At 40.8% G+C, this 23,712-nt stretch overlaps 1 protein-coding gene across 9 annotated transcripts in view; it reads left to right on the forward strand.

Annotated features, from left to right (window-relative positions):
• The window catches only part of OTUD7A (OTU deubiquitinase 7A), a 104,844-nt gene extending 83,690 nt beyond the window's left edge, over positions 1-21,154 (forward strand). For 8 of the 9 annotated variants that reach the window (XM_074549739.1, XM_074549744.1, XM_074549738.1 and 5 more), the window contains 5 exons: positions 4,784-4,911; positions 6,436-6,585; positions 10,713-10,827; positions 11,087-11,171; positions 13,309-21,154. In XM_074549739.1, the coding sequence (XP_074405840.1) occupies positions 4,784-4,911; positions 6,436-6,585; positions 10,713-10,827; positions 11,087-11,171; positions 13,309-14,742 (1,912 nt within the window). In that variant the 3' untranslated portion in view covers positions 14,743-21,154. The remainder of the gene's footprint in view (positions 1-4,783; positions 4,912-6,435; positions 6,586-10,712; positions 10,828-11,086; positions 11,172-13,308) is intronic. The other variant, XM_074549743.1, reaches the window with a different exon arrangement.
• The last annotated feature ends 2,558 nt before the right edge of the window (positions 21,155-23,712 follow it).

Below are 23,712 nucleotides of genomic sequence, written 5' to 3' on the forward strand. Positions count from 1 at the left end.
GACTCTGAAAGAATATTTTATTTTCCCTTTAACCTTGTGATATTAAGGATAGGTAATTCTAGGAATTCAGGAGGACTTTGCTTAGAAAATTGTCAGCCACAGTGTGTCTCCTTTTCTTCTATTCTGAAGTGAAAAAAAAAAATATTTTAATCTCTAGTTTGTTTCTTATGTTTGTAGATATTTTCCTGTTGATATGTTTCAGTTTTCTAAGGCAGTTCAGTTCATATTTCTATTAATCTGGTCATTCAGCCCCAGTTTTCTCTGACTCGTTCCATTTCATTCTTATGTTCCATGTACCACATATTTTCAGTAGCTTTTAGTCAGAGATGCTCTCAAATGTTATCTTTGCCAGGCAGTCAACCTTCAGTTCCCAGGTACCTACATGGGGAGTATAGGTAGTACATAAATAACCTTCTCATTATGGTTTGCACTTATCTTTTTTTTTCAATCAAAATAAAATAAATACAAATAGCCAACAGTTAATTTTTCCTTTGAAATAGTGAAAGATGGATCAGGCAAGAAATCCTTATCCTGTTAAAGATTTGAATGTATACTTCTCTTTGCATTCATTCCAAAGACAGAATGAATGTGGCAGAATGAATTATGTTTTCAGTTTAATGAGCCCATGTTCAAAGTAGGGCCCTTGACAAGGAAAAGGAATATGAAAATAGTATTTTTGAGATGGGGTATATTATGTCCTCTAGTTTGTTGCTATATTAAGCAAGTTTGTACATCAGTCTTTGAACTGTAGATGAGACGTTTTCCTTTGGTGTCAGAATTAGCTAAAGCATCAGAAGTTGTATTTGCTTCAAAAGAATTCAGTGACAAACCTAAGGCTGGAATTGTGCTGCCTCATTCACCTGCAAACTTCTTTTAGTTATTTTTCAGAGTGAGCTATGTGCAAAGGAGATCAGCAATTGTTGCTAAATTTCTAAAGATTTCTCCTTTGAGACACTCTCATTCTGAGGCTGGAAGTTGGAAAAAGAGAAAAAGGAAACAGAAAAACCTGGTTCTTAAGTTCTTGTTTCCAGCATGTAAAGCAAAGCAAACTTATGAAGCAGATTCTTGTTTTGAAACAGATTTGCACATTTTCCTGTAAATGTAAAAAATGAATTCTAGATTAACATAATTGCTTCATTTATCTCCATTTACAAGCAAAAGTAGGGGCACTGAATTGAAGGAACTGCAATGAAAAAAGGAAAATGTCTGGTACCCTTTTTTTTTTTTAAGAACCTAACTATTGCTATCCTGCTCAAAAGAAAATTCCAACCCCATCCTTCACTGTGCAACTGTCAGTCAGAGCCTGTTCTCATGTGAGAGTGAGTATCACTGTTGTTATTCACTATTGAAAACCCAGGTGCTGTTGTGCTTTGAGCTCATGCAGACCCTGGAAGTGGATGGTATTTGTACTTATTGTCACCTCCCAGCTGAACCTGTGCTGTTGGCATTATCTTATTAATAAGTTCAAGGGACTTACAATGGGGAAGCAGGGAGGGAATACTGCTGTAGTCTTCGTGTATGTCATTGGAATTGAGTTTGAGCTGGAAACCCAGAACATTTAAACAGGAAGTACCTCTCAAATGCAAGCGTCCTCTGAGGTTTTGGACTTGGCTTGGTATTCAGAGCACTTCAACAAACAGCTCTTCATACATAACTCCTGCAGCCATGCAAGACCCTCACCTTGTACAGAATGTAGTTTAGACCATTTAACAAGACATTGCCCAAAAATGATTTTATTTGATCTGGCATCTGTTACAGGAGTGCTATTTCTTTTAAACTGTTCAGCATATGCAGCTATTGTAGGGTGCAGATAGAAATGGTTCATTATAACATATTTATTGATTATTAGCTGTAGTTTCTAAAGGCTAATACCTCTTTTTATCGTGCCTATTTTCAGTTCACATAAAGTACTGAAGCCAAGCACAGCCAAATTGCTGTGGTGGTTCAAATATGGAACCCAAAGCATTCACATTCTGTGTTTCTTTTCCTTCAGTCAATTCAATATACCTTTTTTCCTTGAAGAATGAAAGAGAATGTTCCACTACTGTGCAATTTCCTGTGTTTGAATTGAAGCCCATTGCTGACAAACACTGTAAGGAAATCAAAGGAGAGGTTCCTACACCTACAGCTGTGGTTTGTGCTGGTTTTCATTTGGAGATTGTTAAGCAGGAAAAAGAAAAGTGTCAGAAAGGAATGGATGCAGAGCCCAGAACTCAGATATCATTCTGATCTCCTGCTTCTGGTAAATCACCAGGTTGGAGAACTTTATCCCTGTCATGTTATTTCAGTGCATCTCAGCTGTCTGAGGGCATTGGTCTCTTGCTCTGTGTGAATCCCAAAATGAGTCCTAAACTCAGAGTAGCTGTTAGAGTCTGTTGGACTGAAAGCCTGGACCTGTGTGTGAGGAAGGAAAGCAATGTTACCACAGGGAGCTGTTAGAAGGAAATCCAAGGACATGAGAACAGATCTTGCTCAGAATTTACAGGTGAGAGAGCAGCAGCCAGCCAGGTAGAACAGCACGGTAGGTGACTTTTCCCTTCCAGCTTTTTGAAAGAGGCTTTCTTTCATTCCTGGCTGCAGTACAAATTGGATTTTCCATAAGAGAGGGAATCTCTTTGGGTTGCTGAGACTGTCTCCCATGTTTGAACTGGAGGTGCTAGTGGACCTGTAGGTCAGACTGAGATTTTTATTTGCTTTTCTTTTTATTAGTAATTTGCTCTTAGAATAAAAATAATTTATTTAGTCAGTGCTCTGGTTGAGCAGGATTCTGCAGTGCAGATTTACATACTGTTATATAAGTGGATTTCATTGTTTAAAGTTAGCTTTACATGAACAGAGGAATTAATTTCAGTTTCTTAAATTTTCTTTGGTTCTATATTTTATTGACAAAATTACTCTGACCACAATTTTCATGGTCATGTAGCCAGCATACATAAAAATCTCTGAAAAAAAGTGGAATGATCATTGGATCAAAGGATGTGGCAGGTTGCTATGGATACTTGTTAATGATGATTTTTCATTCTCATTAATCTTTAGGAAAATTCATACTGAATCCTCAGCAAGTGGCACTGAAATAATATAAAAGAGGCCACATGAATTACTGGCAGTGATGGTGGAAAATTGAGCATTGAGGAGGTTTCCCAGCGAGGCTGTGGACTCTCCCTCCTTGGAGGTACCCAAAGCCTGTCTGGACACAATCCCGGGCTTTGGGTGGCCCTGATGAGCAGGGGCTGAATAAGGGGTTCCCTTATGACCCCAGACACTCTGACCCCGTGGCAGTGAGCAGTGGGATGTGTAACAGCAGAGAAGGGTTTGAAATGTGTGAATATGATCAGAGACAGTGAATCAAGCAACATGGGGATGTGATACTGGAGAGGAGAAAAAGCCCAGTGGAATTTTGGAGTTTGTGCAGTCAGGCATGGCATCAGCTGATCAAAGGGATAGAGATCCCTCTGATAACAGCTGTGTATGGAATATGCCTTTCACTTCTAGAAACCTCATTAACTAGGAGATGAGAAATAATTAGAGGATTTGAAGGAAAAAATTAGGACTGATAGGCTGGAAATACTTATGTGAGAAGATAGCTGGAAATCTTTCTGGCATATTGTCTTGCCAATAACATGATTCCCCTGAGTTGCTTTTGGCTGACAGCTTACTTTGAGGTGACAGAATGGACTGCAAATGCTGAAAAGCTGTTGCAGCCAGCTGTGGAGAAGAGTTCAGTAAGGAGCAGGGGAAGAAATTGCAAAACAGGGACTTTGGTTTGAACATCAGGAAACATTTCCTGATGAGTGTGGGAAGTGGGAGGAGGGATCCAGAGAAGGAGACGTTCATTGACCAGTGAATGTCCTGCACCAGGATCATTTCCACCCTGCTATGCTCCTAGGCTGGGATGAAGGATTTTCAAGTGATGTTCCAGGGAGGGGCTGGATGCTGTGAGACCTCTGAGAGGTTGCTGTGTTTGTCCCACACACTCTGGAGCAGTGTCCAGGCACTTCTGCTCTGTTTCTGTTCTTCACATGCACAGAAAATGAACAGTGGTCAGTTCTGGAGGTTCCCTGCACAGCTGGCAAGAAGAGGACAGGAGCTGCCTCCATTTAAGAGTGTCCCTGTGTCACCTTGCCTCCCTTCATTTGTCAGGGCTCACAAAAGCTGGCCTCTGGGTGTATTATATTGTGAAGTTGCACTCAGCAGTGAATTATCATCTTCACTTCTGTCTGCTTCCCACAACCCTCCCATTTTTCAGTCTTCTTTCATCTAGTTTCTTTTTGTTTTCCAGGCAAAGGAAAAGCTTTGAAATGTGGTACTGACATTAATGACATTAAACTGGGAAAACAGAAAGGGAATAACTGAAACCAAAAATTCATTAAATTGTTTATGTAGTCATAGAAGGGCTTGGTAATGGTCGCCTAGAGAAGTGGAGACTTTACCAGATTTATTTTTGCAGTCCAGGTAAAAGAATGACCTCTTTGGTAGAAAATTAACTTTCTAGGTTGGTTTCTAAAGGTGCTGGGCATTTCCATCTCCTGGAAGATTGTGAGGCTGATCTAAAGCATAGTGATACTAGCTGGAATTTTTTTTTAATGCTGCTATTATTTTATTTACAAAAGTGCATTTTCCTTTCCATTTCTTTTTACCTACTTCAATGACTGAAATATGGGTTTCAGAGGAGTGGGGATATAAGGTACAGTGAAGAAGAAATAGCTGCTGAGGTGTGTTGATCCAGCAAAGTCTCATGGTTGGTTCAAGCTGGTTCATAAAGTCTCAATGCTGTGTCTTCCAGGGTGGACAATGCAGAAGATCCAGTGTATGAGAGCTTGGAAGAATTCCATGTTTTTGTCTTAGCCCACATCTTGAGAAGACCGATTGTTGTAGTAGCAGACACAATGTTACGAGACTCAGGGGGAGAAGGTAAGAGCTTTAATTAGAGATCCATGCACCTCTGTAAATTGAATCAATTTTAAGCTGATACCAGCAAAGAACCCAGCTGTAACACACCAGTGTTCATGGCAGAGCTGCTGCATTTTTCTGAAAGGAAGGGAAAAAAAAAAAAAAGGAAAACACAGAAGGATACTCAATCCATTTCTATTAGATAAAAGTAAAAACATACAGGATAATTATACAACCCTTGCTGAGAATCTCTTTATCCTAGATATTCCCTATTAACTTAAAATAACCACCAAATTACAGAACACAATACATTTCTGACTGGTCTAAGTGAACAATGCTCTAATTTTGCCATGTTATTTAGGTGCCCCTTAAAACTCTGCAGAAATCAATCTAATCTGACTTTGAAAATTTGAATTTTAAATGTGTGTATCTTGGATTTTTGTTTTTAATGACTCCTCTGCAGCTTCTCATTCAGAAGTTTACAGAACGTTTTATTCAGTTTGCACATGTGAGCACAGAAATGTTAGATCCATATGTGGAGCCAGCTCAAACCTATCGGAGCAGGACTCAGAGCATTAAATTCAGGTCACTCTCTACCATGAATAACAGAATTCTAATTCATGATGGGGTGTTACTTAATTTAATGGAGATGTTTGGCTGATTAAAAGAGGATGTTTAGCAGGTGATGGAGTTTACAGAAATTTACTTCCACAAGAAAATACTGCATAATTTCAGTTTCCATTATCATGAACTACAAGTAATGGTTGTAGATTATTCTCTAGGCTATTGAGAAACACACCTGAAAGACAGTGCAGAGCGAGGGATTCATGAGGGGAACTCATCTTGCAAATATTTCAACAATAAAGTCTCATATTTTTGTAGCAAAAGGAAAAATAATTGGTTGGAAGCCAAAACAGTGAGAGAGTTTTCCTGGCCAAACTTGCTCTTTCCCATAATTATATGCATAAACAAGTGTAGAATCTTTCAAAGGAAAATTGTGCCCCTCCAGATGGAACATTCCATTAAAATTCTACTTGTAGGATTTTTTTGAGTCCTTCCTTAGCTTTATCATACATACATGTGTGCGTGCATTCAGATATATACAATGTGTGGACTATAAACATGTTTGTAATGTTTCTTGTGGATATCTGTTAATAGAAGGCATGAGCAGAGTATGTTACCAAAAGACCTGACAGTGTATTTACTGATGATTATTAGAAAATAATTCTGCCTAGAAGCATTACAGGAAGGTACAACTGTGCTTACATGCGTGAGAGTCATCAAGATTTTGTTATAAGACCATAATACCTTTACCAATAAACAGAGCAAGAAAAATTATGTAAGTGTGGAAGATCTTCCTTATGGTTCTTTGTATATTTCCTGACATTTTATAATGAAATTTTACCTGTTGTTATAACTTTTTTTTTGCATTGATTACCCCACTTTAGGCTGCTCTCCTGGAGCTCTGATGATATTGCAGCACAATTGTTTATACAACTCATCTGTTCTTTCACATAGTTGTACAAATCTCCTTATTCTCTGCAGCATTTGCACCGATACCATTTGGAGGAATTTATTTGCCACTTGAAGTTCTGCCAAACAGATGCCATTGCTCACCTCTTGTGCTGGCCTATGATCAGGCCCATTTCTCTGCTCTTGTCTCCATGGAACAAAAAGACCAACAGAGAGAACAAGGTATGCTTTAAACACAGCATCACTGGCATATATATTGCATACAGTGCACACAGTACTTTCTTTTACCTGTAGATGTATTTATCTGACAGAAAGGAAACAATACTCACTAAATTTTATTGCTGCATGTTTCGGAATCTGAGTGGCTCAATCACAAGACAATGGCACAGTCCATTTCTTCCTTTCAAACAGCTGGAATAATATCAGCAGAGCCTCATTTATCTCAGGCACATCTCTCTGCCTTCAGTACCTCAGGTCCTACAAGAGCAGTAATGTTACAATAATGTTAAATGTCCTTCTTGAGGTTAGCAACTGCTTTTCTGTAGGATCTTCCTATACTTGTACTTTCACAGAAAAGGTGCTGGGAAAGAAACCCCTACCAGATATCAGATATACCAGATATCCAGCACAGCCTCAGAAACATTAACTACTAACTTTCATGTACAAGTTCATCCAGGTTAATTACAAGGGCCAGTGAATCAAAGTGGTTGTTTTGTGTGACCTGATTGTACCTCTCTTACTTCAGGGCCTTAAATGCACAGGCTTCAGTTGTGTAGAGCAGCTGAGAGCATTTGGCATTTATTTTGGGATGAAGGGAATGCTGTAGCTGCCAAGCTAGTTGCTGTTGGAGACTGCAGCAGTCCAGCAGCAGCCACAGCATTGCTGTTGTCCTCTGTGTGCTGTGACAGGAGGGAAATGGGCACAGGGATGCTCCAGCAGTGCCTGGGGCTTGTACCTTGTCCGCAGAGCAGCTCTGGCAGCTTTGGCACATGGCAAGGGGCAGCCACCATTGCCAAGTGTCAGCAGCAATGGCACAGGGGCCTCAGCACAAGGGCAAATTTTGAGCTATCAGAATGCAACTTAGAGCTGCACCTTCTTAAAAATAGCATCCTGGAGATCCAGGCCATTCATAACTTGTAGTATTTATGCTCTCACCAAGTGTCAGGAGCAGCATCTGAAGGTGTCTGAACAACTGCAGGTACATACATACATTTAAGCAGCTGCTGAGCTCTCTAGTGGAGGAGACAGTTATGCATTTGAGAAGTATGTGTGGTCACTTAAATACTGATGTCAATGCTTTAAGTTCTGCTTTGGCATAGAGTCCTGTATCAGAACATTTAAAACACTACTAGAAATAGACATAAAGGGAAAACATGCTAATATCCCCTTGTCTGGAGAGGACTTAAGACACATTTTGACACTTCTTATTACACAGAGTCCCTGGCATTCTGATGGTCACCAGGGGCTCTCTTTGAAATCCAGTGTCTGATTAAAAATGGGTAAATACTTTTATATTAATGCAGGCTCTACTGATGCAGGTCTTTTGTGTCTTTGTTTATGGAAAACACAGACTAGGTCTCAACTGTCCCTGGGATTGCTCCCTTGGCATTGGAGCTTTCCGTGCTGCCGTGCTCAGGCCAAGTAACACTGTGAGAGGTGTGGCAGTGGGTCTTGAACAGCACCATGGCAGTTTCTGTGCCAGCATTTTATTGTACTGCCATGTTCAGAAAGAGTTAAAGTGCTGTTCTTTTTAGATGAATAGTGGCGCTTGAGACATGAGGATGAGAGCTGGGAAGTGCTGTGACTTCCTTCACAGCACAGGAGGCAGCACACCCAGCTAGGGAATGGCAGCAGAGTCCTCACTGTGTGTGTCACACTGCCATGGACCAGCCAGCAGCTGTTGCTTGTCACTTATCCCATCTGTTGGAATTAGGGCTGGTAGGCTGTGCTTGGAGAAGTGCAGTTCCACCTAGAGAGCCACAGCCAAGTGGGGCCAGCACCAACCAAAGGGGCAGACCCTGCTGGGTGTCAGGTAGGTGCTGCAGTCTGTGGGGTTTGCTTTAGAAATGAATGGGGTGGACTCTGCTTGCAGCTGTGACAAAAAACCACTTTTCTATCAGGAACTTGGGGAAATCTTACATTAAACCCCAACTATCAAACCGAATTCCCTGAGAGAGAAATGCTCTTGCAGTGAAGACAGAATTTTCAAAGTCCTTCACTTTAGAAGATTTGTTTTCCATGAAAACAGCAGTGCTTCACACCAGCCTATAAGACTATACCTTAGAATGGGGATACAATCAGCACTCAACTCAGTGAACACATTTCTGACACTCAGAATGTGTACAGGACTTAAACAACAGTGACATGCTACAGACAATCAGCTCTAAGCTTTGTTTTTTACTTAACTTTGTCTTTTAATAAAATGGAGTATCACTAAGCATTTTAGTAGGTATTTTCAGTATCAGTAGAAATAGCAAGCTTTTAAAAGGATTTTTTAAAAATTTGTTTATACACCAAAATATTTATTCAACTATGTGAAAATTAGTTAGTTTCAAGCTGCCCATAGAGAAGAAAGTCACATTTACCCTTTGAAGTTTCTATCCCAAGAAGAAAGTGCTTCAACTCTGGTGGTTCTTTGCTCCAAACTTTCCATCATCACCTGTCCTAGGATTACAGTCACAGTTTTTTACCACGCTGTGCCTGTAAGGCCAGGTGCTACCAGAAGGGAACTGCTGTGTTGTAAACTTACAACATTGCTCTTTCCTGAGTTGCCTTCTTCCTTTAAATGGTTGAGGTCAGATGTCAGTCCAGTCAGTGCCTGCTGGTAACTCAGTTAATTGGCAGAATATGCATTTTCCTTGTGAAACACGTTCAGTGTTCTCAGTTATTCCAGCCTCTTGGTTGCAATAATTTCATTGAATGCGTTAGGATAAGACCTCATATTACATCAGGAAGTGTTAAAAGTGCATTCATCTGTCACACTTGCTGTACATTTGTGCTGTTCCGGTGCAGTGCAGTGTATTCGGAACGGCAGACTTGGGCTCCCCGCGTGTGCCCGGAGTTTGCTTGGGGAGCTCCGGTCCCGTTGTGTCCGTGCGGAGCCTTCGGGGAGCGGCGCTCCCGGGCCGGCTCTGCGGGGCAGAGCGCGGCGGTTCCCGGTGCGGCCGGCAGAGGGCGCCGCCCCGCGGGAGTGGGGCCGCCTCGGGCCTGTCCGGGCAGCGCCGGGGCCGCGGCGGGGCCGCGCGAGCAGCGTGCCCGGAACGCTGCGCCTCCGCTCCGGCCGCGCGTGTGCTGCGCCGCAGAAAGGGTTACAAACAGCACAGAGCCCCATGTGAAGTCGGGTTTCAATAACTGAGTGCCACGATGGTTGGGTGGCTTCTCTAGGTTTCTTTGGCCTTGGATTGTCTGGAATGAATATTCAGGGCAAGTCCTGAAGAGCTCTAGTGCAGAAAGGTAAATGCCTTGATTAGCTGTCAGAGGAGCAGCCGTGACCTGTACCATGCTGAGGACCCTCAACAGCTTTTACTTGTTTTCCTAATCAAATAGAAGCGAATTGGTGACTTTAATTAAAACTGGCATTGCTTTATTTCTTAGTCGCTTGCTGGTGATGAATGATAGACACTCTGACATCTGAGTGTGGTCCCTGCATGCTGAGTATAAAGAAGAGGCAGAGTCATTAGGACAGAGCCTGAGCAGAGAGGGGAAAGAGCAGAAGAGCAAAACTGCTGGCAGCAGTGTTGGGCTGTAAGAACAATAATGGCCTTTGCACTGCACCCAGAGGCCTCAAACTGACCTCTTAACCCATATACATGTTGATCTCTGCTCTTCAATTATGTTAATTTTGTTTGAATCCAAAATCACGGTAGCTTCCTCTTGTTTTCTTTCTTAATGCTGATATCAATATATTTTTATTTCTTTGACAGTACAAAGGTACTAAACTAAAAAGGCAAAATAACAAACATGTTAATCTCTGATTCTGAGCGATAGGCAGGAATATTGCAACATTTTATTGCTTTCTGCTATTCTAATGGCTCTGTCTCCAGGAAATGTTGATTGTACAGTACAAATGGCCATGTGGTTCTCTCCAGAGGTCTCCCCTCCTCCACAGGTGACTATCATTCACTCCAGGAGCAATCAGTGTATTAACCTCTCCCTCTTTTATTGCACAAACATGAAAACAGGCAAATGGAGCCCGGTATAAATCATTTGTGGTGCTCTGAATGAGGCAGTTCTGCAGCACAAATTCTGCTCTTCTTGAAGCAGTGATTCTGCTTTTTACAGCTGAATCTTTTCTTCTTTTCATAATTTTTGTTTCCCCCACTCCAATCCTTGTTTCTTCTCTGCTTCAGCGGTGATCCCCCTGACTGACTCTGAACACAAGTTACTGCCTTTGCACTTTGCGGTCGATCCTGGCAAAGACTGGGAGTGGGGAAAAGATGACAATGATAACACCAGACTGGCCAAGTAAGACCTTTCTGTAACTGTAACTTTGGTGTTAAGCAGTAAAATGTCTTGAGCTGTACCTGGTGGCAGTACTGGGAGAACTGCTGACAGTGAGGGCTTGGTTCATGTGCTCTGCTTACATGGTAGGAGACATGGGGGGGAGTTGTGTTCTTCAGCTGACAGTCACAATCAGGCTGCTGTTGCATCTCCCTCTGTTACGAAGTATTGCTTTTTCTTTCAAGCTTTTTGACTGCTTGTTCCCTTCTTTTTTTATCTTTAGTTTGATTCTGTCTCTTGAGGCAAAGCTTAATCTTCTGCACAGCTACATGAATGTAACCTGGATCCGCATCCCCTCTGAGACACGGGTAAGGTAAACCTCCCCCTTGCTCCCACAGCATGGAAGATACAAGGATAGGCTGCCTGCAAACAGCTCAGTGCCCTGGCAGCAGGGGCAGCCACTCATGGCTCATTGACACCAATCAGGCTTACAAAATTTTCTGGTTTATTTGTTTTAATAGCACTGTTGCTTGTATATTTTTTGCTGAAATGTGTCTTCTAGCTTACTTTTTCTGGTATAAATTTCAGTCATTTGTGGAATTTAAAGAAACCTTTTCTCACCACTGTCTTCTCAGAACTTTGTCTTGCTCTCCTGATGCCACTGTTAGGTCACCAGTTTCTTTCCAAGAGTGCGTTTGCACTTGTGGACAACTCCCAATTTGGAGTGGCTGACAAAAGGCCATAGACTGGCACTAACCTGTAGCCTGCCTCTTCCAGAGAGCTGTTTTAGAACTATGCCCAGCTGGCACTGAAATTTCTCTGCAAATTGCATTGAATAGGTGGAGGGGTTAGGCTGGAAGCAAAAGGTTGCTAGGAGAGGATGGAGGTGATTTAGACAGCCTACACAGATGGAGTTTGAACAGAGAAACAGAACACAAAAAGAGAAAGTATTTAAACAAGCTGCAAGAGAGGAAAAATCCATTTTTCTACAGTTTCTACAGTAGTAGCTACCATATCAGAAAAAGGAGAGTCAAAATGTATATTGAATCTTAGTGTGTATTGTATAGGTGGCCTTTGAACCATAGTAAAATATCTGTATTGTATAAGTGGCCTATGAGTCTCAGTAAAATATTTGTATTGTATAAGTAGCCTTGTCCCGATCCTAGTTGTTCTAAATGAGCTGCAGCTGTGATATCCTTAATTGAGCAGCAGCTGTAGATAATGAAAATAACTGAAATAAAAAAGAAGTAAGTTAGCCAGTCAAAGAGAACCTTAGAAGAGCCCTGACAAAGAAGCAAAAACAACACTGCTGTGAAAAGCTGCTTGTAAGAAAACCACCCAGAAAATATAAGACTCTAAAAATATAACAATATGATAACAACAAAAATGGTCCTGCACTTGTAAGTGGTGAGCCCTTGTGGAACCTGGGGTACCTCTCTCTTTGGAGAGGTACATTTGCTGCTTGATCATGGTCAGGTCACTGCAGCACTTTCCCCTCTGCTCTGTGGGAATAACACCTCTGCTCCCAACTGAGTGTTGGGGTGCGCAGGGCTTCCTGGGAGAGAGGACATGTAAGTACCCAGGGACAATGTTGGCAGGTATTTCTATACCAGAAATATGCACAAGTACAGAGCTTACCCTCCCCATGTCCTTGTAGCCAGTTGAATATTTCAGATTTATCTCTAGCAGATTTTAGGTTCATGGTGCCTGAAAGCAAGACTGTTCTGCAGCAGTACATGAACAGAGTCCTGTTTTAAAGTACCCTAGAATTCATGTTACTGCATTTTCAAGGAAGGTGTTATATCATGTAACTTAAAATATAAAGTGGATCTCAGCCTTATGACCAGTTTTATCTGCATTGCCTTTCCACTAAACATGAATACACATCTTTGTATTCCTCAGCCTACTTGCCTGAGTTTAATGTTTGATATTTCATATGAGATGTTTAGCTCTGGTGCATCCTCCCTTTAATTTTCATGCACCAGAGACCTAAATAAATAAAAAGTCAATTTAAATAAGCTGGGTTTTGAACATAATCAATTTTGAAATACTGCTGCACACAGGTTTGTGTGCTGTATGTCCCTCACAGCTTTCAGCAGCAGCTCATTCCCCTTCCATTGCATCTTCCCCAGCTCCTTTCCCGTGGCCTGAGGGACAGCCTGCACTGCTGATCCTCCCTGTCCTGGCTCTCTGGGGCAGGAGGGAACTCGCTTTCCCCCATGACTCAGACACTGACTTTCACAGAGCATCTGAGTAACTGACCTCTATTCTACAAATGTGTCTGAAATGAGCCAAAAGCTACTTAGGAACAAGCAAAATACATAGTAAGCACAGTTAGAAAAGCTTTATTTAGTGATGGAACCAGTCAAAAATGTCAGTGCATAAATTAAAAAGTGTATTTAAAATCAGTGTCACAATCTGTATTGAATTTGGGGTAGATATTTTTGCACCAACTCCTGTATGAAGTGGATTTTGCTGTATCTAATTATAATTCCTTTTCCATAGCAGGCCCCTTTGGCTCAACCAGAATCCCCTACAGCTTCTGCTGGAGAAGATGTGCAGTCTCTGGCTGACTCCATGGACTCAGACCGAGAGTCCATCTGTAGTAATTCCAATGGCAATAACGGCAAAAACAGTAAAGAAAAAGAAAAGGACAAACAAAGGAAAGATAAAGACAAAACCAGGACGGATTCAGTTGCCAATAAAATAGGAAGCCTCAGTAAAACCCTGGGAATTAAACTGAAAAAGAACATGGGTGGTCTTGGAGGTTTGGTGCACGGGAAGATGAGCAGAGCCAATTCAGGGAATGGAAAAAATGGTGACACCGTAGAGAAACTCAAAGAGAAGAAGTCCAAGTCTCGCAAAGGGAGCAAAGAGGAATCTGGACAGTCTGCGAGCACGTCTCCGTCAGAGAAGACCACTCCATCTCCGACTGACAGAGCCAGCAGCTCCCCCACTGAAAAGGTGAACACTAAACCCTTTTCTGACAAGCAGTCTGACCCATGGAAGTACAGCACAGACGTGAAACTCAGCCTAAATATTTTGAGAGCTGCCATGCAGGGTGAACGAAAGTTTATTTTTGCTGGCCTTCTTTTGACCAGTCACAGGCATCAGTTCCACGAGGAGATGATCGGCTATTACTTGACCAGTGCCCAGGAGCGATTCAATGCAGAACAGGAACAGAAAAGAAAGGAAGCTGAGAAAAAGGCTGCGCTGAATGGCTCCTCTAGTAGGAAACTGGAGCCAGAGGCATTTTCAAAAGAAAAGTTAGAACCATCTCCTCAGGATAGGGCATCACCCGTCTTACCTCAAAGCCATACGACCCAACTGGTTTTAAAGTTTAAAGACCGCACTAGTCCCACTCCCGGGTCCTTTTCTTCACCCAGCAACGGTGCCAAGAGAAGCGGCCCCATCCCGGTGTCTGCCCACTATAGCCATACCCCCCCCGTTCAAAGGCAAAGTGTCATCCATTTGCATGACGTCAACTCCAAGCCATCGAGCTTCCAGGATGATACCTACAAGCCAGTGGTTGGCACCCTGAAAACCTGTGCCACCTACCCCCAGCAGAACAGGTCGCTGTCCTCACAGAGCTACAGCCCCGCACGGCTGCCTGGGATGCGCACGGTGAACACGGTGGAGTCGCTGAGCTACGCCAGGCCGGCCGAACACAAGTCCCAGACCTACACCAATGGCTTCAACACCGGGGACGTCAGAGACTGCTTGGAGTACGCTGACGAGGACGCTCCTCAGAGCTGGCTGAACAACGACAAAAACCAAGGCAGAAGCACAGTTTGCCCAATATATTCCATCCAGCAAAACCGCTGTAAGAAGGAGAACTGTTCCTTTTATGGTCGTCCTGAGACTGAAAATTACTGTTCCTACTGCTACAAAGAGGAGTTAAAGCGCAGGGAGAGGGACAGCAAGGGACACAGGCATTGAGGATTCTTCCATGACTACTTAGTTTTACCATTTTCTTACTTACAAAGTAAACAGTGTTGGATTGCAGTAAAAGGAATCCTTAAAGAATAAAGGATTGATGAGTAAATAGTGTCTAGCTCTTCGCTTTTCTGGGGCAATGAGGAAATAATAGGAATAATTTATCATAAAAATATTATTTTCCATTTTGTCAGTGTCTTTTTTACATGTACTGGTAAGCTGAAGGGTTGTTTACTCCTTTGTCAGTGCAGTGTATATGTTTGGTCAAAAGTTTACTAATGGTGCCTGAATTTACACTGACATCACTCAGGTAGTAGAAAGATAGGGGAACGTCATACTAGTGAAGATGTTGTGTTGTAGTAGGGTAGTATCTGCCTTGCAGACATTTGAACTTCTATAGGTATAGAGTATTTTTTCCTTAGTAAAACCTAAATTTTTCATAGCCTTTTTTTTTAGGAGGGTAGGGATTTTGCATACTGCACATTTTTAACATGGCAGCATATTGCATTGCTACTAATGTTTGTATATTTCAGTCTGAAATGGAATGATTTGAGAAAAATGGGAGTGAAAGGTCTGAATTCATGAGGGCTGTAGGTCATCTTAATTTTCAGTTCTTACCAATTATTTCTAAATTTTCATTGAAAAAAAAAGTAGATTTGAGCCACTTTTTTTTTGCACTGAGTTTTTAAAGAGGTTTTATAAGAAAATTCAATATGACTTCATGTCCCCAAGCCCCCACACCATATAGTTCTGCACACCTGAATTTCAGAAGTATTTCCGTTGATGTTAAAATACAGGAAAATATTACAATAAAATATTTTTAAAAATTACTAGGTATGGAAAATTTGATGACCAGCTAGGAAATTTAGGATCATTTTAGACTCCAACTGCTTGCCAAAACCAATGCAATGCATCAAGTTATTGCCTTAGCTAGTGCATGAACCTAATCATTATTTACTTATTCCTTTTGAACATTATTGAGTGATAATTATTGCAAGTGTAACTACTTGAGCCTTTCTTGAAGACTGTTGGCTCCTCCTCTTTTCAAGTCTCCTAGAGTGAGTCACCTCCCCCCCAGGAGGCTCCCAGATGGCTGTAAAATGCCTCCAGCAGGAATGGCAGCTCCTTGCACAGATTTGCACAAGTCTGAGATCCAAATATTTACATGTTTGCAATACTTCTGAAAATAAGACTTTGCTCACAGAAGCATTTCTGCAAAGCAGACACTGCAGATACTGTTGAAGTAGATGGATGCCCTGAGGAAGTTTTCTGGGATACAGCTCTGGGTTTGCACCCCTCCTCCATCAGCTGGCAGAATGCCGAACAGGAGCTCTTTGGTGTTACCCTTGTGAACAATGGCTCATTTTAAGAGCCAATTCTGCATAACAGGTGAAAGTACTGCCTTGAGGGCTGCTGACTCTGCCACCTCAAGGTGCAGAACAGGAGTTCTGCCTTCCTCATTAGGGAATGACACTTTTCTGGCCCACACAGGAAAGATTCTTTGCCAAAGAGTCTCCATTTCTGATTATTTGCTTGTTGCAGCCCAATTTTAATTCTTGACAATGGTGGCACCGTTGCATACAGTTAATCCTAGTTAACCCTGAAACCAAGTCCCCTGTGAAACAAGATACACAAACTTCTGCTGCTGTGTCCTGGCTTTCAGAAAAAGCATGTGAGCTTTTCCAGTGTCCCAGACTGGTAGAACTGAGAACATACTTAAAATTGACCATATTTTTAGGTTTTCTGCTGAATGGGAGTTTTCAAAATAAGTCCCTTGATCCCTCGTATAAAAAGTTAGGGTCTTTGCCATGTTAGCTGTTCCATGAATCCAGACCTGTACTTTGTACTTCTTACTGTATACTAAGCATACACTGAATCTTACTGAACTTGCATTCCTTCATGAAAGGGAAATATTGGTATTTGTTAAAGCTCCATGTGACTTCTGTCCTTGAGGTAAGCACCTTCCAAATCCCATGTCTCCTGTTGCATACACTGGTAAGCAGTGTCCTGTTTTGCTTTGCTGTTGTGATTATTACATTTAAGTTCTAATTGTCAAAGAAAACTGGGATTGCAAATTATTCTAAAACAAGCCAGACCATGTTAAAAGAAATTCAGTATTATACCTGATTGTATTTGTTGCTGAGACTGAGAAAACTGGCAGGATAGGACTTCAAGAAAAACAGAAATATTTAAGGATTCTTAGGGCATTAGAGTAGCAGAACTGTGTGATACTCTAAGAATCATTTCTGTGTAAAGTTGTCCTTAAGAAATATTACATTAGCAGCAAACCACACCAGCCCATGTGCTTAAGCGAGTTACATCTGTTCTGAATGAGGAAAAAAGCAGTACATGTGTAAAAATAAGCAATTACCATGAGATTTTGCTGTTTCCCATTTTCACAGGACTTGTTTCTATATTATGTTTTTAAGATCTTCTCATAAAAGAAAGAGATTTGCAACCGGTCAGCATTTAGGTATAATTTACTCTGTTCTGATTTATTTCATGCATTGTGCTTGTGTGTTAGATTATTTTGAAAAATTAGTCGGTCTTGTCTGTGTGGGATACCAAACCTGAGTGTTCATTATCATCCTCAGGACACTCAGATATTTCAATAACTATTTACCTCTATAGGATTGCTCACTTTAAAATATCTGTTGTATGAAATACTGACAGAACCCTTTTTAGTTGTGCCTATTTCCTTAGAATCTTTTTGTTGGGATACCTTTGAATAATTTTCTAATTGCTGTTTCCTTTTAGAATTCTCTTCAAACATTATTTCTGTTTCTGGGCTATTTGTGGCAGCTGTGCCATAGCTGTCATTAAACAGACCAAACATGCAGAAACTGTGCCCTCCTCCTGAAGAAGTGTTGTTCCATTAAAAGAAGACTGTAACTATAGAAGAAAATTTTCTACCTATTTTTTTAGAGAGAATTCCCAATTGCTTGTGAGTTGCATTCACCAGGGCTGAAAGACATTGTGCCATTCCTTAGCTACATGCTAGAGGTAATTATCTTTGGATGTATTTTTCTGTTGTACTGTATGCTAACCTCTCAGCGCTCTTTTGCGTTATTTTTCCTGACAATTGGAAGTGTTTGCAGCCCACAGACCAGCCAGCCCTGTGCCTGATATGCTCTCCCTACACCCTCCAGAGCTGTAGAGTTCCCACATAGTCCCAGATATGGAGAAATCAGCTTTGCTTTGGGGGGATCCTACTCATTCCTTCTGTTAGCCTGACTGGCTGCAATGCACACGTGTATCTTTGCATTTGTATGTGCTTTCCCCCCCTCTCTTCTTGATATTGATTCAGCGTTTGTCACTCCAGTCCAGATTTCGGAAGTACAGAGTAAATACTGGGTAGGCTACACCTTCCCAGATGGATCACCAGGAAATATTTAGGTTGGAGGAAGCTGGAATTCTTTTAAAGTGTGAATGTGCAATTTTTCTAATTTAAAAAAGGCTTAAACCTATTATGCAATTTTGTTTTTACTTTGTTCTAAACTCTGATGCAAATGTCTGTTTGCAACAGAGGATACCTGTGATACATAATGGGTTTCAGTCATGCTTTATATTAAAGTTTCATTTTAAATTATTAATACAGAGTTAATAAACCACTGTTAGAGTTTACTAATATATTTTCAGAGGTGGGTGTCCGTTGTAGCATATGGCTAACAAGCAGCTTATTCAGAAGAAGATTTTGTAGATTATCAAAAGTAACTTCAGATTTTGGATTTTTAAAGAATTCGTGAACCTTTTGTTCTATAAATACAATGGCAATATTGTCCCAGCTTTCTTTAGCAATTAGTTGCTTCTTCCTGAATCAAAAGTAACATGAGGAGCATCAGTAAAAGAAAGGTGCTGTACTTGGAAAGCTTTGTGTTGCTGGTACCCTAGAAGCCTAAGCAGGCCGAGCGGAGCGTTCGGGGTGTTAGTGGGGCTGGGAGCTGAGGCGTGGGCAGAGCAGCGCGGCCCAGAGGGCGCTGAGCGCGCTGCCAAGACCTGGCCCAGCCGGCTGCAGGGCCCGAGGGCTGCTCCTCAACGTGCAGGTATCAAAACACAGCACAGAGCTGACAAACACTGCCCTCCACCTCCCCTCTCTGACACAGCCACACTGGTGCTCACCTTCACCAATGGGACTGCTCTCCCTGACAGCAAGCAGGCTGCTTCTCTTCAGAAACTCTCAGCAAGTGTTACACAAGAAATGTTTTTGATGGAGGCCTCAGCCTTTGGCAGTGCCTGCTCCCCACAGGCTGCCTACCTTCCTCTTCCAAGGAGACAGTGGATGAGAATTCTGCCTGAGGAGTAGAGAGAAACCCTAGGTCTGTTTGGGCTACCTTTGCTGTCCTCTGCAGTGCGTGGACAGAATCCCATTAGCAGTGGGGGCCTTAAACCAGGTGCTTCATTGACATGTAAAACATTGCAAACTGGCTAGTAAGGGAGTACGATCTTCATAGCACTGTGTTTTGCACAGGTGAAAACCCATATGTTCATAGAAACCACAATGATCTCAGATAAACATAAGTCCAGAGAGGCAAAATAACTGATGCTGATTGTAGATGGCGTTTTAGCTTAGTGTATTTTAAGTCTCTGTCAGTGTATTTGAAGAATATTTGTTTTAGGGAATGGCAGCTTATGTGGAGGATCACCAAACTATAGCATAGAAATGAAATTATTTCAGTAACAGACACTAATATCTATTTTAATTTGCACATGGATTTCCAGTGTATATGACTAAAATATTATATTGTTAAAAATGAGAGGAAAACAACACAAAGGTGTTTGTAAGTATGTTCTATTTCTAGACTTAAGGCTGTATTATGTTGGAATTCTACAAGCCAAGTTTAAATTGTAATATAGAAATTATTTTTATATTATTTTCAAAATATGCTACAGAGCAATATTTTGCGCCTTTATTATAAACAGGGTCATCATTTTAGTGGGTTACTTTCAGAAATGCTGGTAGAAATTAACCATGAAAAGAAAGCTTTGTAAATGTACTTGTTTTTAACTGCTCTGTCTGTTGTGCACATTGTATCTAATACGAGTTGAATATACTTTTTTTTTTTTCAATTGAAAAGCTTTACATTTTTCTTTATATATTTTGGTACAACACTGTTCCTCTCTATTTAATTCTCTTCCAACCCTAGCTAATAGCCACTTTTATAAGCAGCTTCTGAATAACATGCATCTGGAAAATTTTCTTACCAAGTGTAAAACATTTCTGCATAGGTATTGATTGACTTGGGACATTCATAATACACCCTGAACCCTTTGGAGTAGGATTCATTTGGGTTTTTTTTAAAGAGAATCAGCTATTTATTATTCCTTCAGAATGAAAGTCAAGAATGAATGCAACCATTTAGCATCTGGAATAAAAAAATCACTCTAGATCATGGAAATGTCATCCCTAACTGGCAGGTACATCCTCTTAATATGTATCAAGTAGGCATTAGCTTCTTGCAGATTGAAGTGTTCAGATTTTATTTCTTCACAGTTCTTTTTACTGTACATATTAATTACTGATGAACTGTGCAAAGAAAAAGACTTCACAAACTAATGCCTATGTTAAATTAGAAGTCTGTGTAGTTTTTAAAATTCCCTAACTTTTTTGGTTTAGTTTGTTGGGATTTGTTTGTTTAAGAATTACTATTAAGGTATTTACTGCAACCAAAATTTTCAAACCTGGATGTGCATCTGGGTTTCTCCTGATCAATAGACTGGTTTTAAGGTGTACTGAGCATCAGTTTGTGTAGCAGGAAAAGCTCCCTCTTGGTTTCAGAAAATCAATTGAGTGTTACTCAAACACATATTCAGGTCTTTTTCTCATTAGCACTCTACACTACTTTTCAGTCAGTGGAATTTACATTTTATCTTTAGTGTTCTTCCATGTGGGAACAAATAATTGGGCTTACTCATAAAATGATTGTTTGAGTATGGAGAGACTTGCCTTGTACCAAAACACCACATAATTGTTTAACTGTTGCGTTCTTAATGGGGCTCTTGTATTCCACTGCCGGGGTGGGGAAATAAGACCTTATTTTTTCCTTGGGTATCGTGATCCTGTTCTTTGTCTGGTTGGGTTATTCCTCTGAAGTGAATAAGCTGTTCTGATTGCTGTTTTCTGATGGTTTATCTCCCATTACCTGAATGCCTGTACTGTACCAAGAGAATTGAAATGGCTGATGCACATTTGCACTGTGGAACAGGCCATGTGGGTTAAAGCCACCATGTTCCAAACAGCCTTAAAATTATGACTCTCTGGGGACTGAGAGTCACTTAACTGGATGCAGCCTCTGTCCTACTTCCTCATTGAACCATGACTGTAAAACTTTCAAGTCTGCTGTAATCTGTGTGTCTCTAGACATATTTATCTGAATACCCTGTAATCTTAACAGAAAATTTTCTTTAAAATACTGTGCTTCTTTGATGAGTGTTAATGTATTAGGAAACTAGTCAAAAGAGGAGATGTAGTAAAACCAGAGAAATTACCATGGCTAGTGGAGGAACCAGGGCACCAAAATACTAAAAAGGGGGAAATTATTAACATGTATCAAAGCCTATTTCCTATCAACATTATATGTTTTGTAGATCTCCCTATATTCTGGGAAAACAGAGAAATGTTTTTGCCATTCATCTCTGCATCTAATGGAGCCTCTTACTTTGTTGCAGAGGTTTGCTCTTGGGAAAGACAAGAGAAAAGGAAGTAGTCTTCCCTTCTTAAAGCAAATTCTAGAGGCAGAATCATCTGAGATTGCAAAAATATGATCCAGTGTTGGAACTGAATAGTGCCTAACTCTTACGTGCATTCTGTATTTAATTTCCATTTTGCCCCTTTGAAACACCGTTTCTTTAGAAAAAGAAGAATGGGGAAGTTAAGAGACTAAGTTTGTACGCTAATGATCCAGTTCTTCCTTCTTTCACATGTGGAATCTATATAAACATGAGAAGAGTTACACTAGAGTTGCACTTACCCTGCTGAGAGGTAAAAGCCACCAAATAGGTAAATTCCAAGAAATTGCGTTGCCACAGAATAAAATGGAACCTTTGCCTGATGAAGGCTGACAGCATGTCAGCAGCCTGAGAGCCATGGCTGCCATAGCTGAAACAGCAGCTCTTGGTCATTCTTGCCTTTAACACAGGTGCAGTTCACTCTGGCCCACGGTGTCTGAACAGTATCTTTGTAGTAAAGATGAAGTGGAACACTGCCTTGCTGCCATTTGCTTCCAGGTTGGAGTAACAAAAAGCCTCTTCCCCATGCTTTTGGTTAAAATATGCAGGAGATGCAGCAGCAGAATGTGGCATCTCACGCTCAGAGAATGCCCCACATCTCCTTTAAATGGGCTTTGCAATCAGGTATGAATTGAAACACAGCCATGTGGGCATCACAGAAGCGCTCTCATCTCTCAACTTTGAAAATTGTGTGCACTTTAAATACTAACAAAAATGGAGCAATGGTTTTATTGTTTATTTGCTCAAGATTCTGAGTAGTGTAAATACAGTCTTTGTATAATGCACAGTGTGTGTACAGTACAGAAGTGCTTTTCCCTCAGAGCCACCGGAGAGTTTTGCATGCACACGGTGCCCAACTCTGCCCACTCACCCTAACCAAGGGGAACAAACAGGATTTAGGCCTAGACTAAAAATAATGGATGAAATTAGCCACATAGACCTAAACAGCTGCGAGTTCCCAACCAAAATGTTCTAGGCCAGCTTTGACAACTTTGTACAAAACTCCATCCCAATGACTGAGATTAGGTTTGTGCTCTTTCCTGGGGAGAAGCAATTACTTCTGTGTCTTTTCCAAGCCCATTGCTCTTAGTCTCTAACTCCTGTGTTTGTAATGTGCCAGGCTTAGCATGATTCAGCTAGGAAGCAGTTTTTAAAATCTCCATAGAGCTCTTGTTTTCTTTTTGGAATCCATCTCAAGTTTTACTTTGCATTTAATTTTAAGACATAAAATATTATGAACTTTTCATAATGCCTTGAATTTGTCTCTTGTGGGGCTGAAAGACTTTGTTCTCCTTGGGAGGCCTTGTTCTTCTTCCTTGAGTCTTGTGACTAACACTTTTGTATGGAAAAAGTTGAATGAACCATTGAAAGTATCTCTGCTGTTTACATGTACTTCTGCTTGGTACACATTGTGTTGTTAAAACCCAATGCCTCTCAGACATGGGCAAAGCTTGAAGGACAGTCTGAAGTACTAGATGCAAAAGGTATGTGTAGTTAATTCATCAGAACTCCACTGTTGCTACTATAGAATATGCCGCCCCCCCATTGTTTGTACATCTTTTTCCCTATTGCTAACTTTTGTTTAAGCTTCTGTTTACTTAGACAAATTCTAAAGCTCTTTGTCCTTAAAGCCTATGATAGATTTTCCAGTAAAGATTTGGTTGCTGTTCAGGTTGCATATAGAGTAGCTTGTCTCCCAAACAAGAATTAAGGTAACAGATGTTGCACCCTTGGCTTAAAAAAGTACTTTTACTCATTAACTGAGAGTCTCTGTTCAATTATAACCAAAGCTAATTATATAAACTTTAAAGTGTCAGGACTGGTAATGTGACTCTATCTAATAACCTGACCAAGTCAGCGTTTTTAACCCATAAAAATGTACAATAAATATATTTGTATTTGAAGTCTATTTCAAAGAAAGTAGTTGGCTCTCACTGGGGCTTAAGAAAATGTTAATAAAGAATAAAGTAAGTCTCATTGATTTTGGTTGGCTGAGAATTCAACTTCTTCATAGTCTTACCACTCTTCTCATTTTTCAGAGTCTGAGTTTCTTGTTGCCTTCTATAAGTTTATACTCTTTTAGCAAATATTGACTTAGGCTTTCAATAAACTATATAATAGAAATTACAGAAATTTATTTATAGCTGAAATTACTCTTCAGGTTTTTTGTTTGATCATTTTCATACAAAAATGAATGAATTTTTCTTTTCCCATTTCCCCTCTGTATTTATAATTTCAAAACACACT

The sequence above is a fragment of the Zonotrichia albicollis genome, chromosome 11 (assembly GCF_047830755.1).
Source record: "Zonotrichia albicollis isolate bZonAlb1 chromosome 11, bZonAlb1.hap1, whole genome shotgun sequence".
NCBI lineage: Eukaryota > Metazoa > Chordata > Aves > Passeriformes > Passerellidae > Zonotrichia > Zonotrichia albicollis.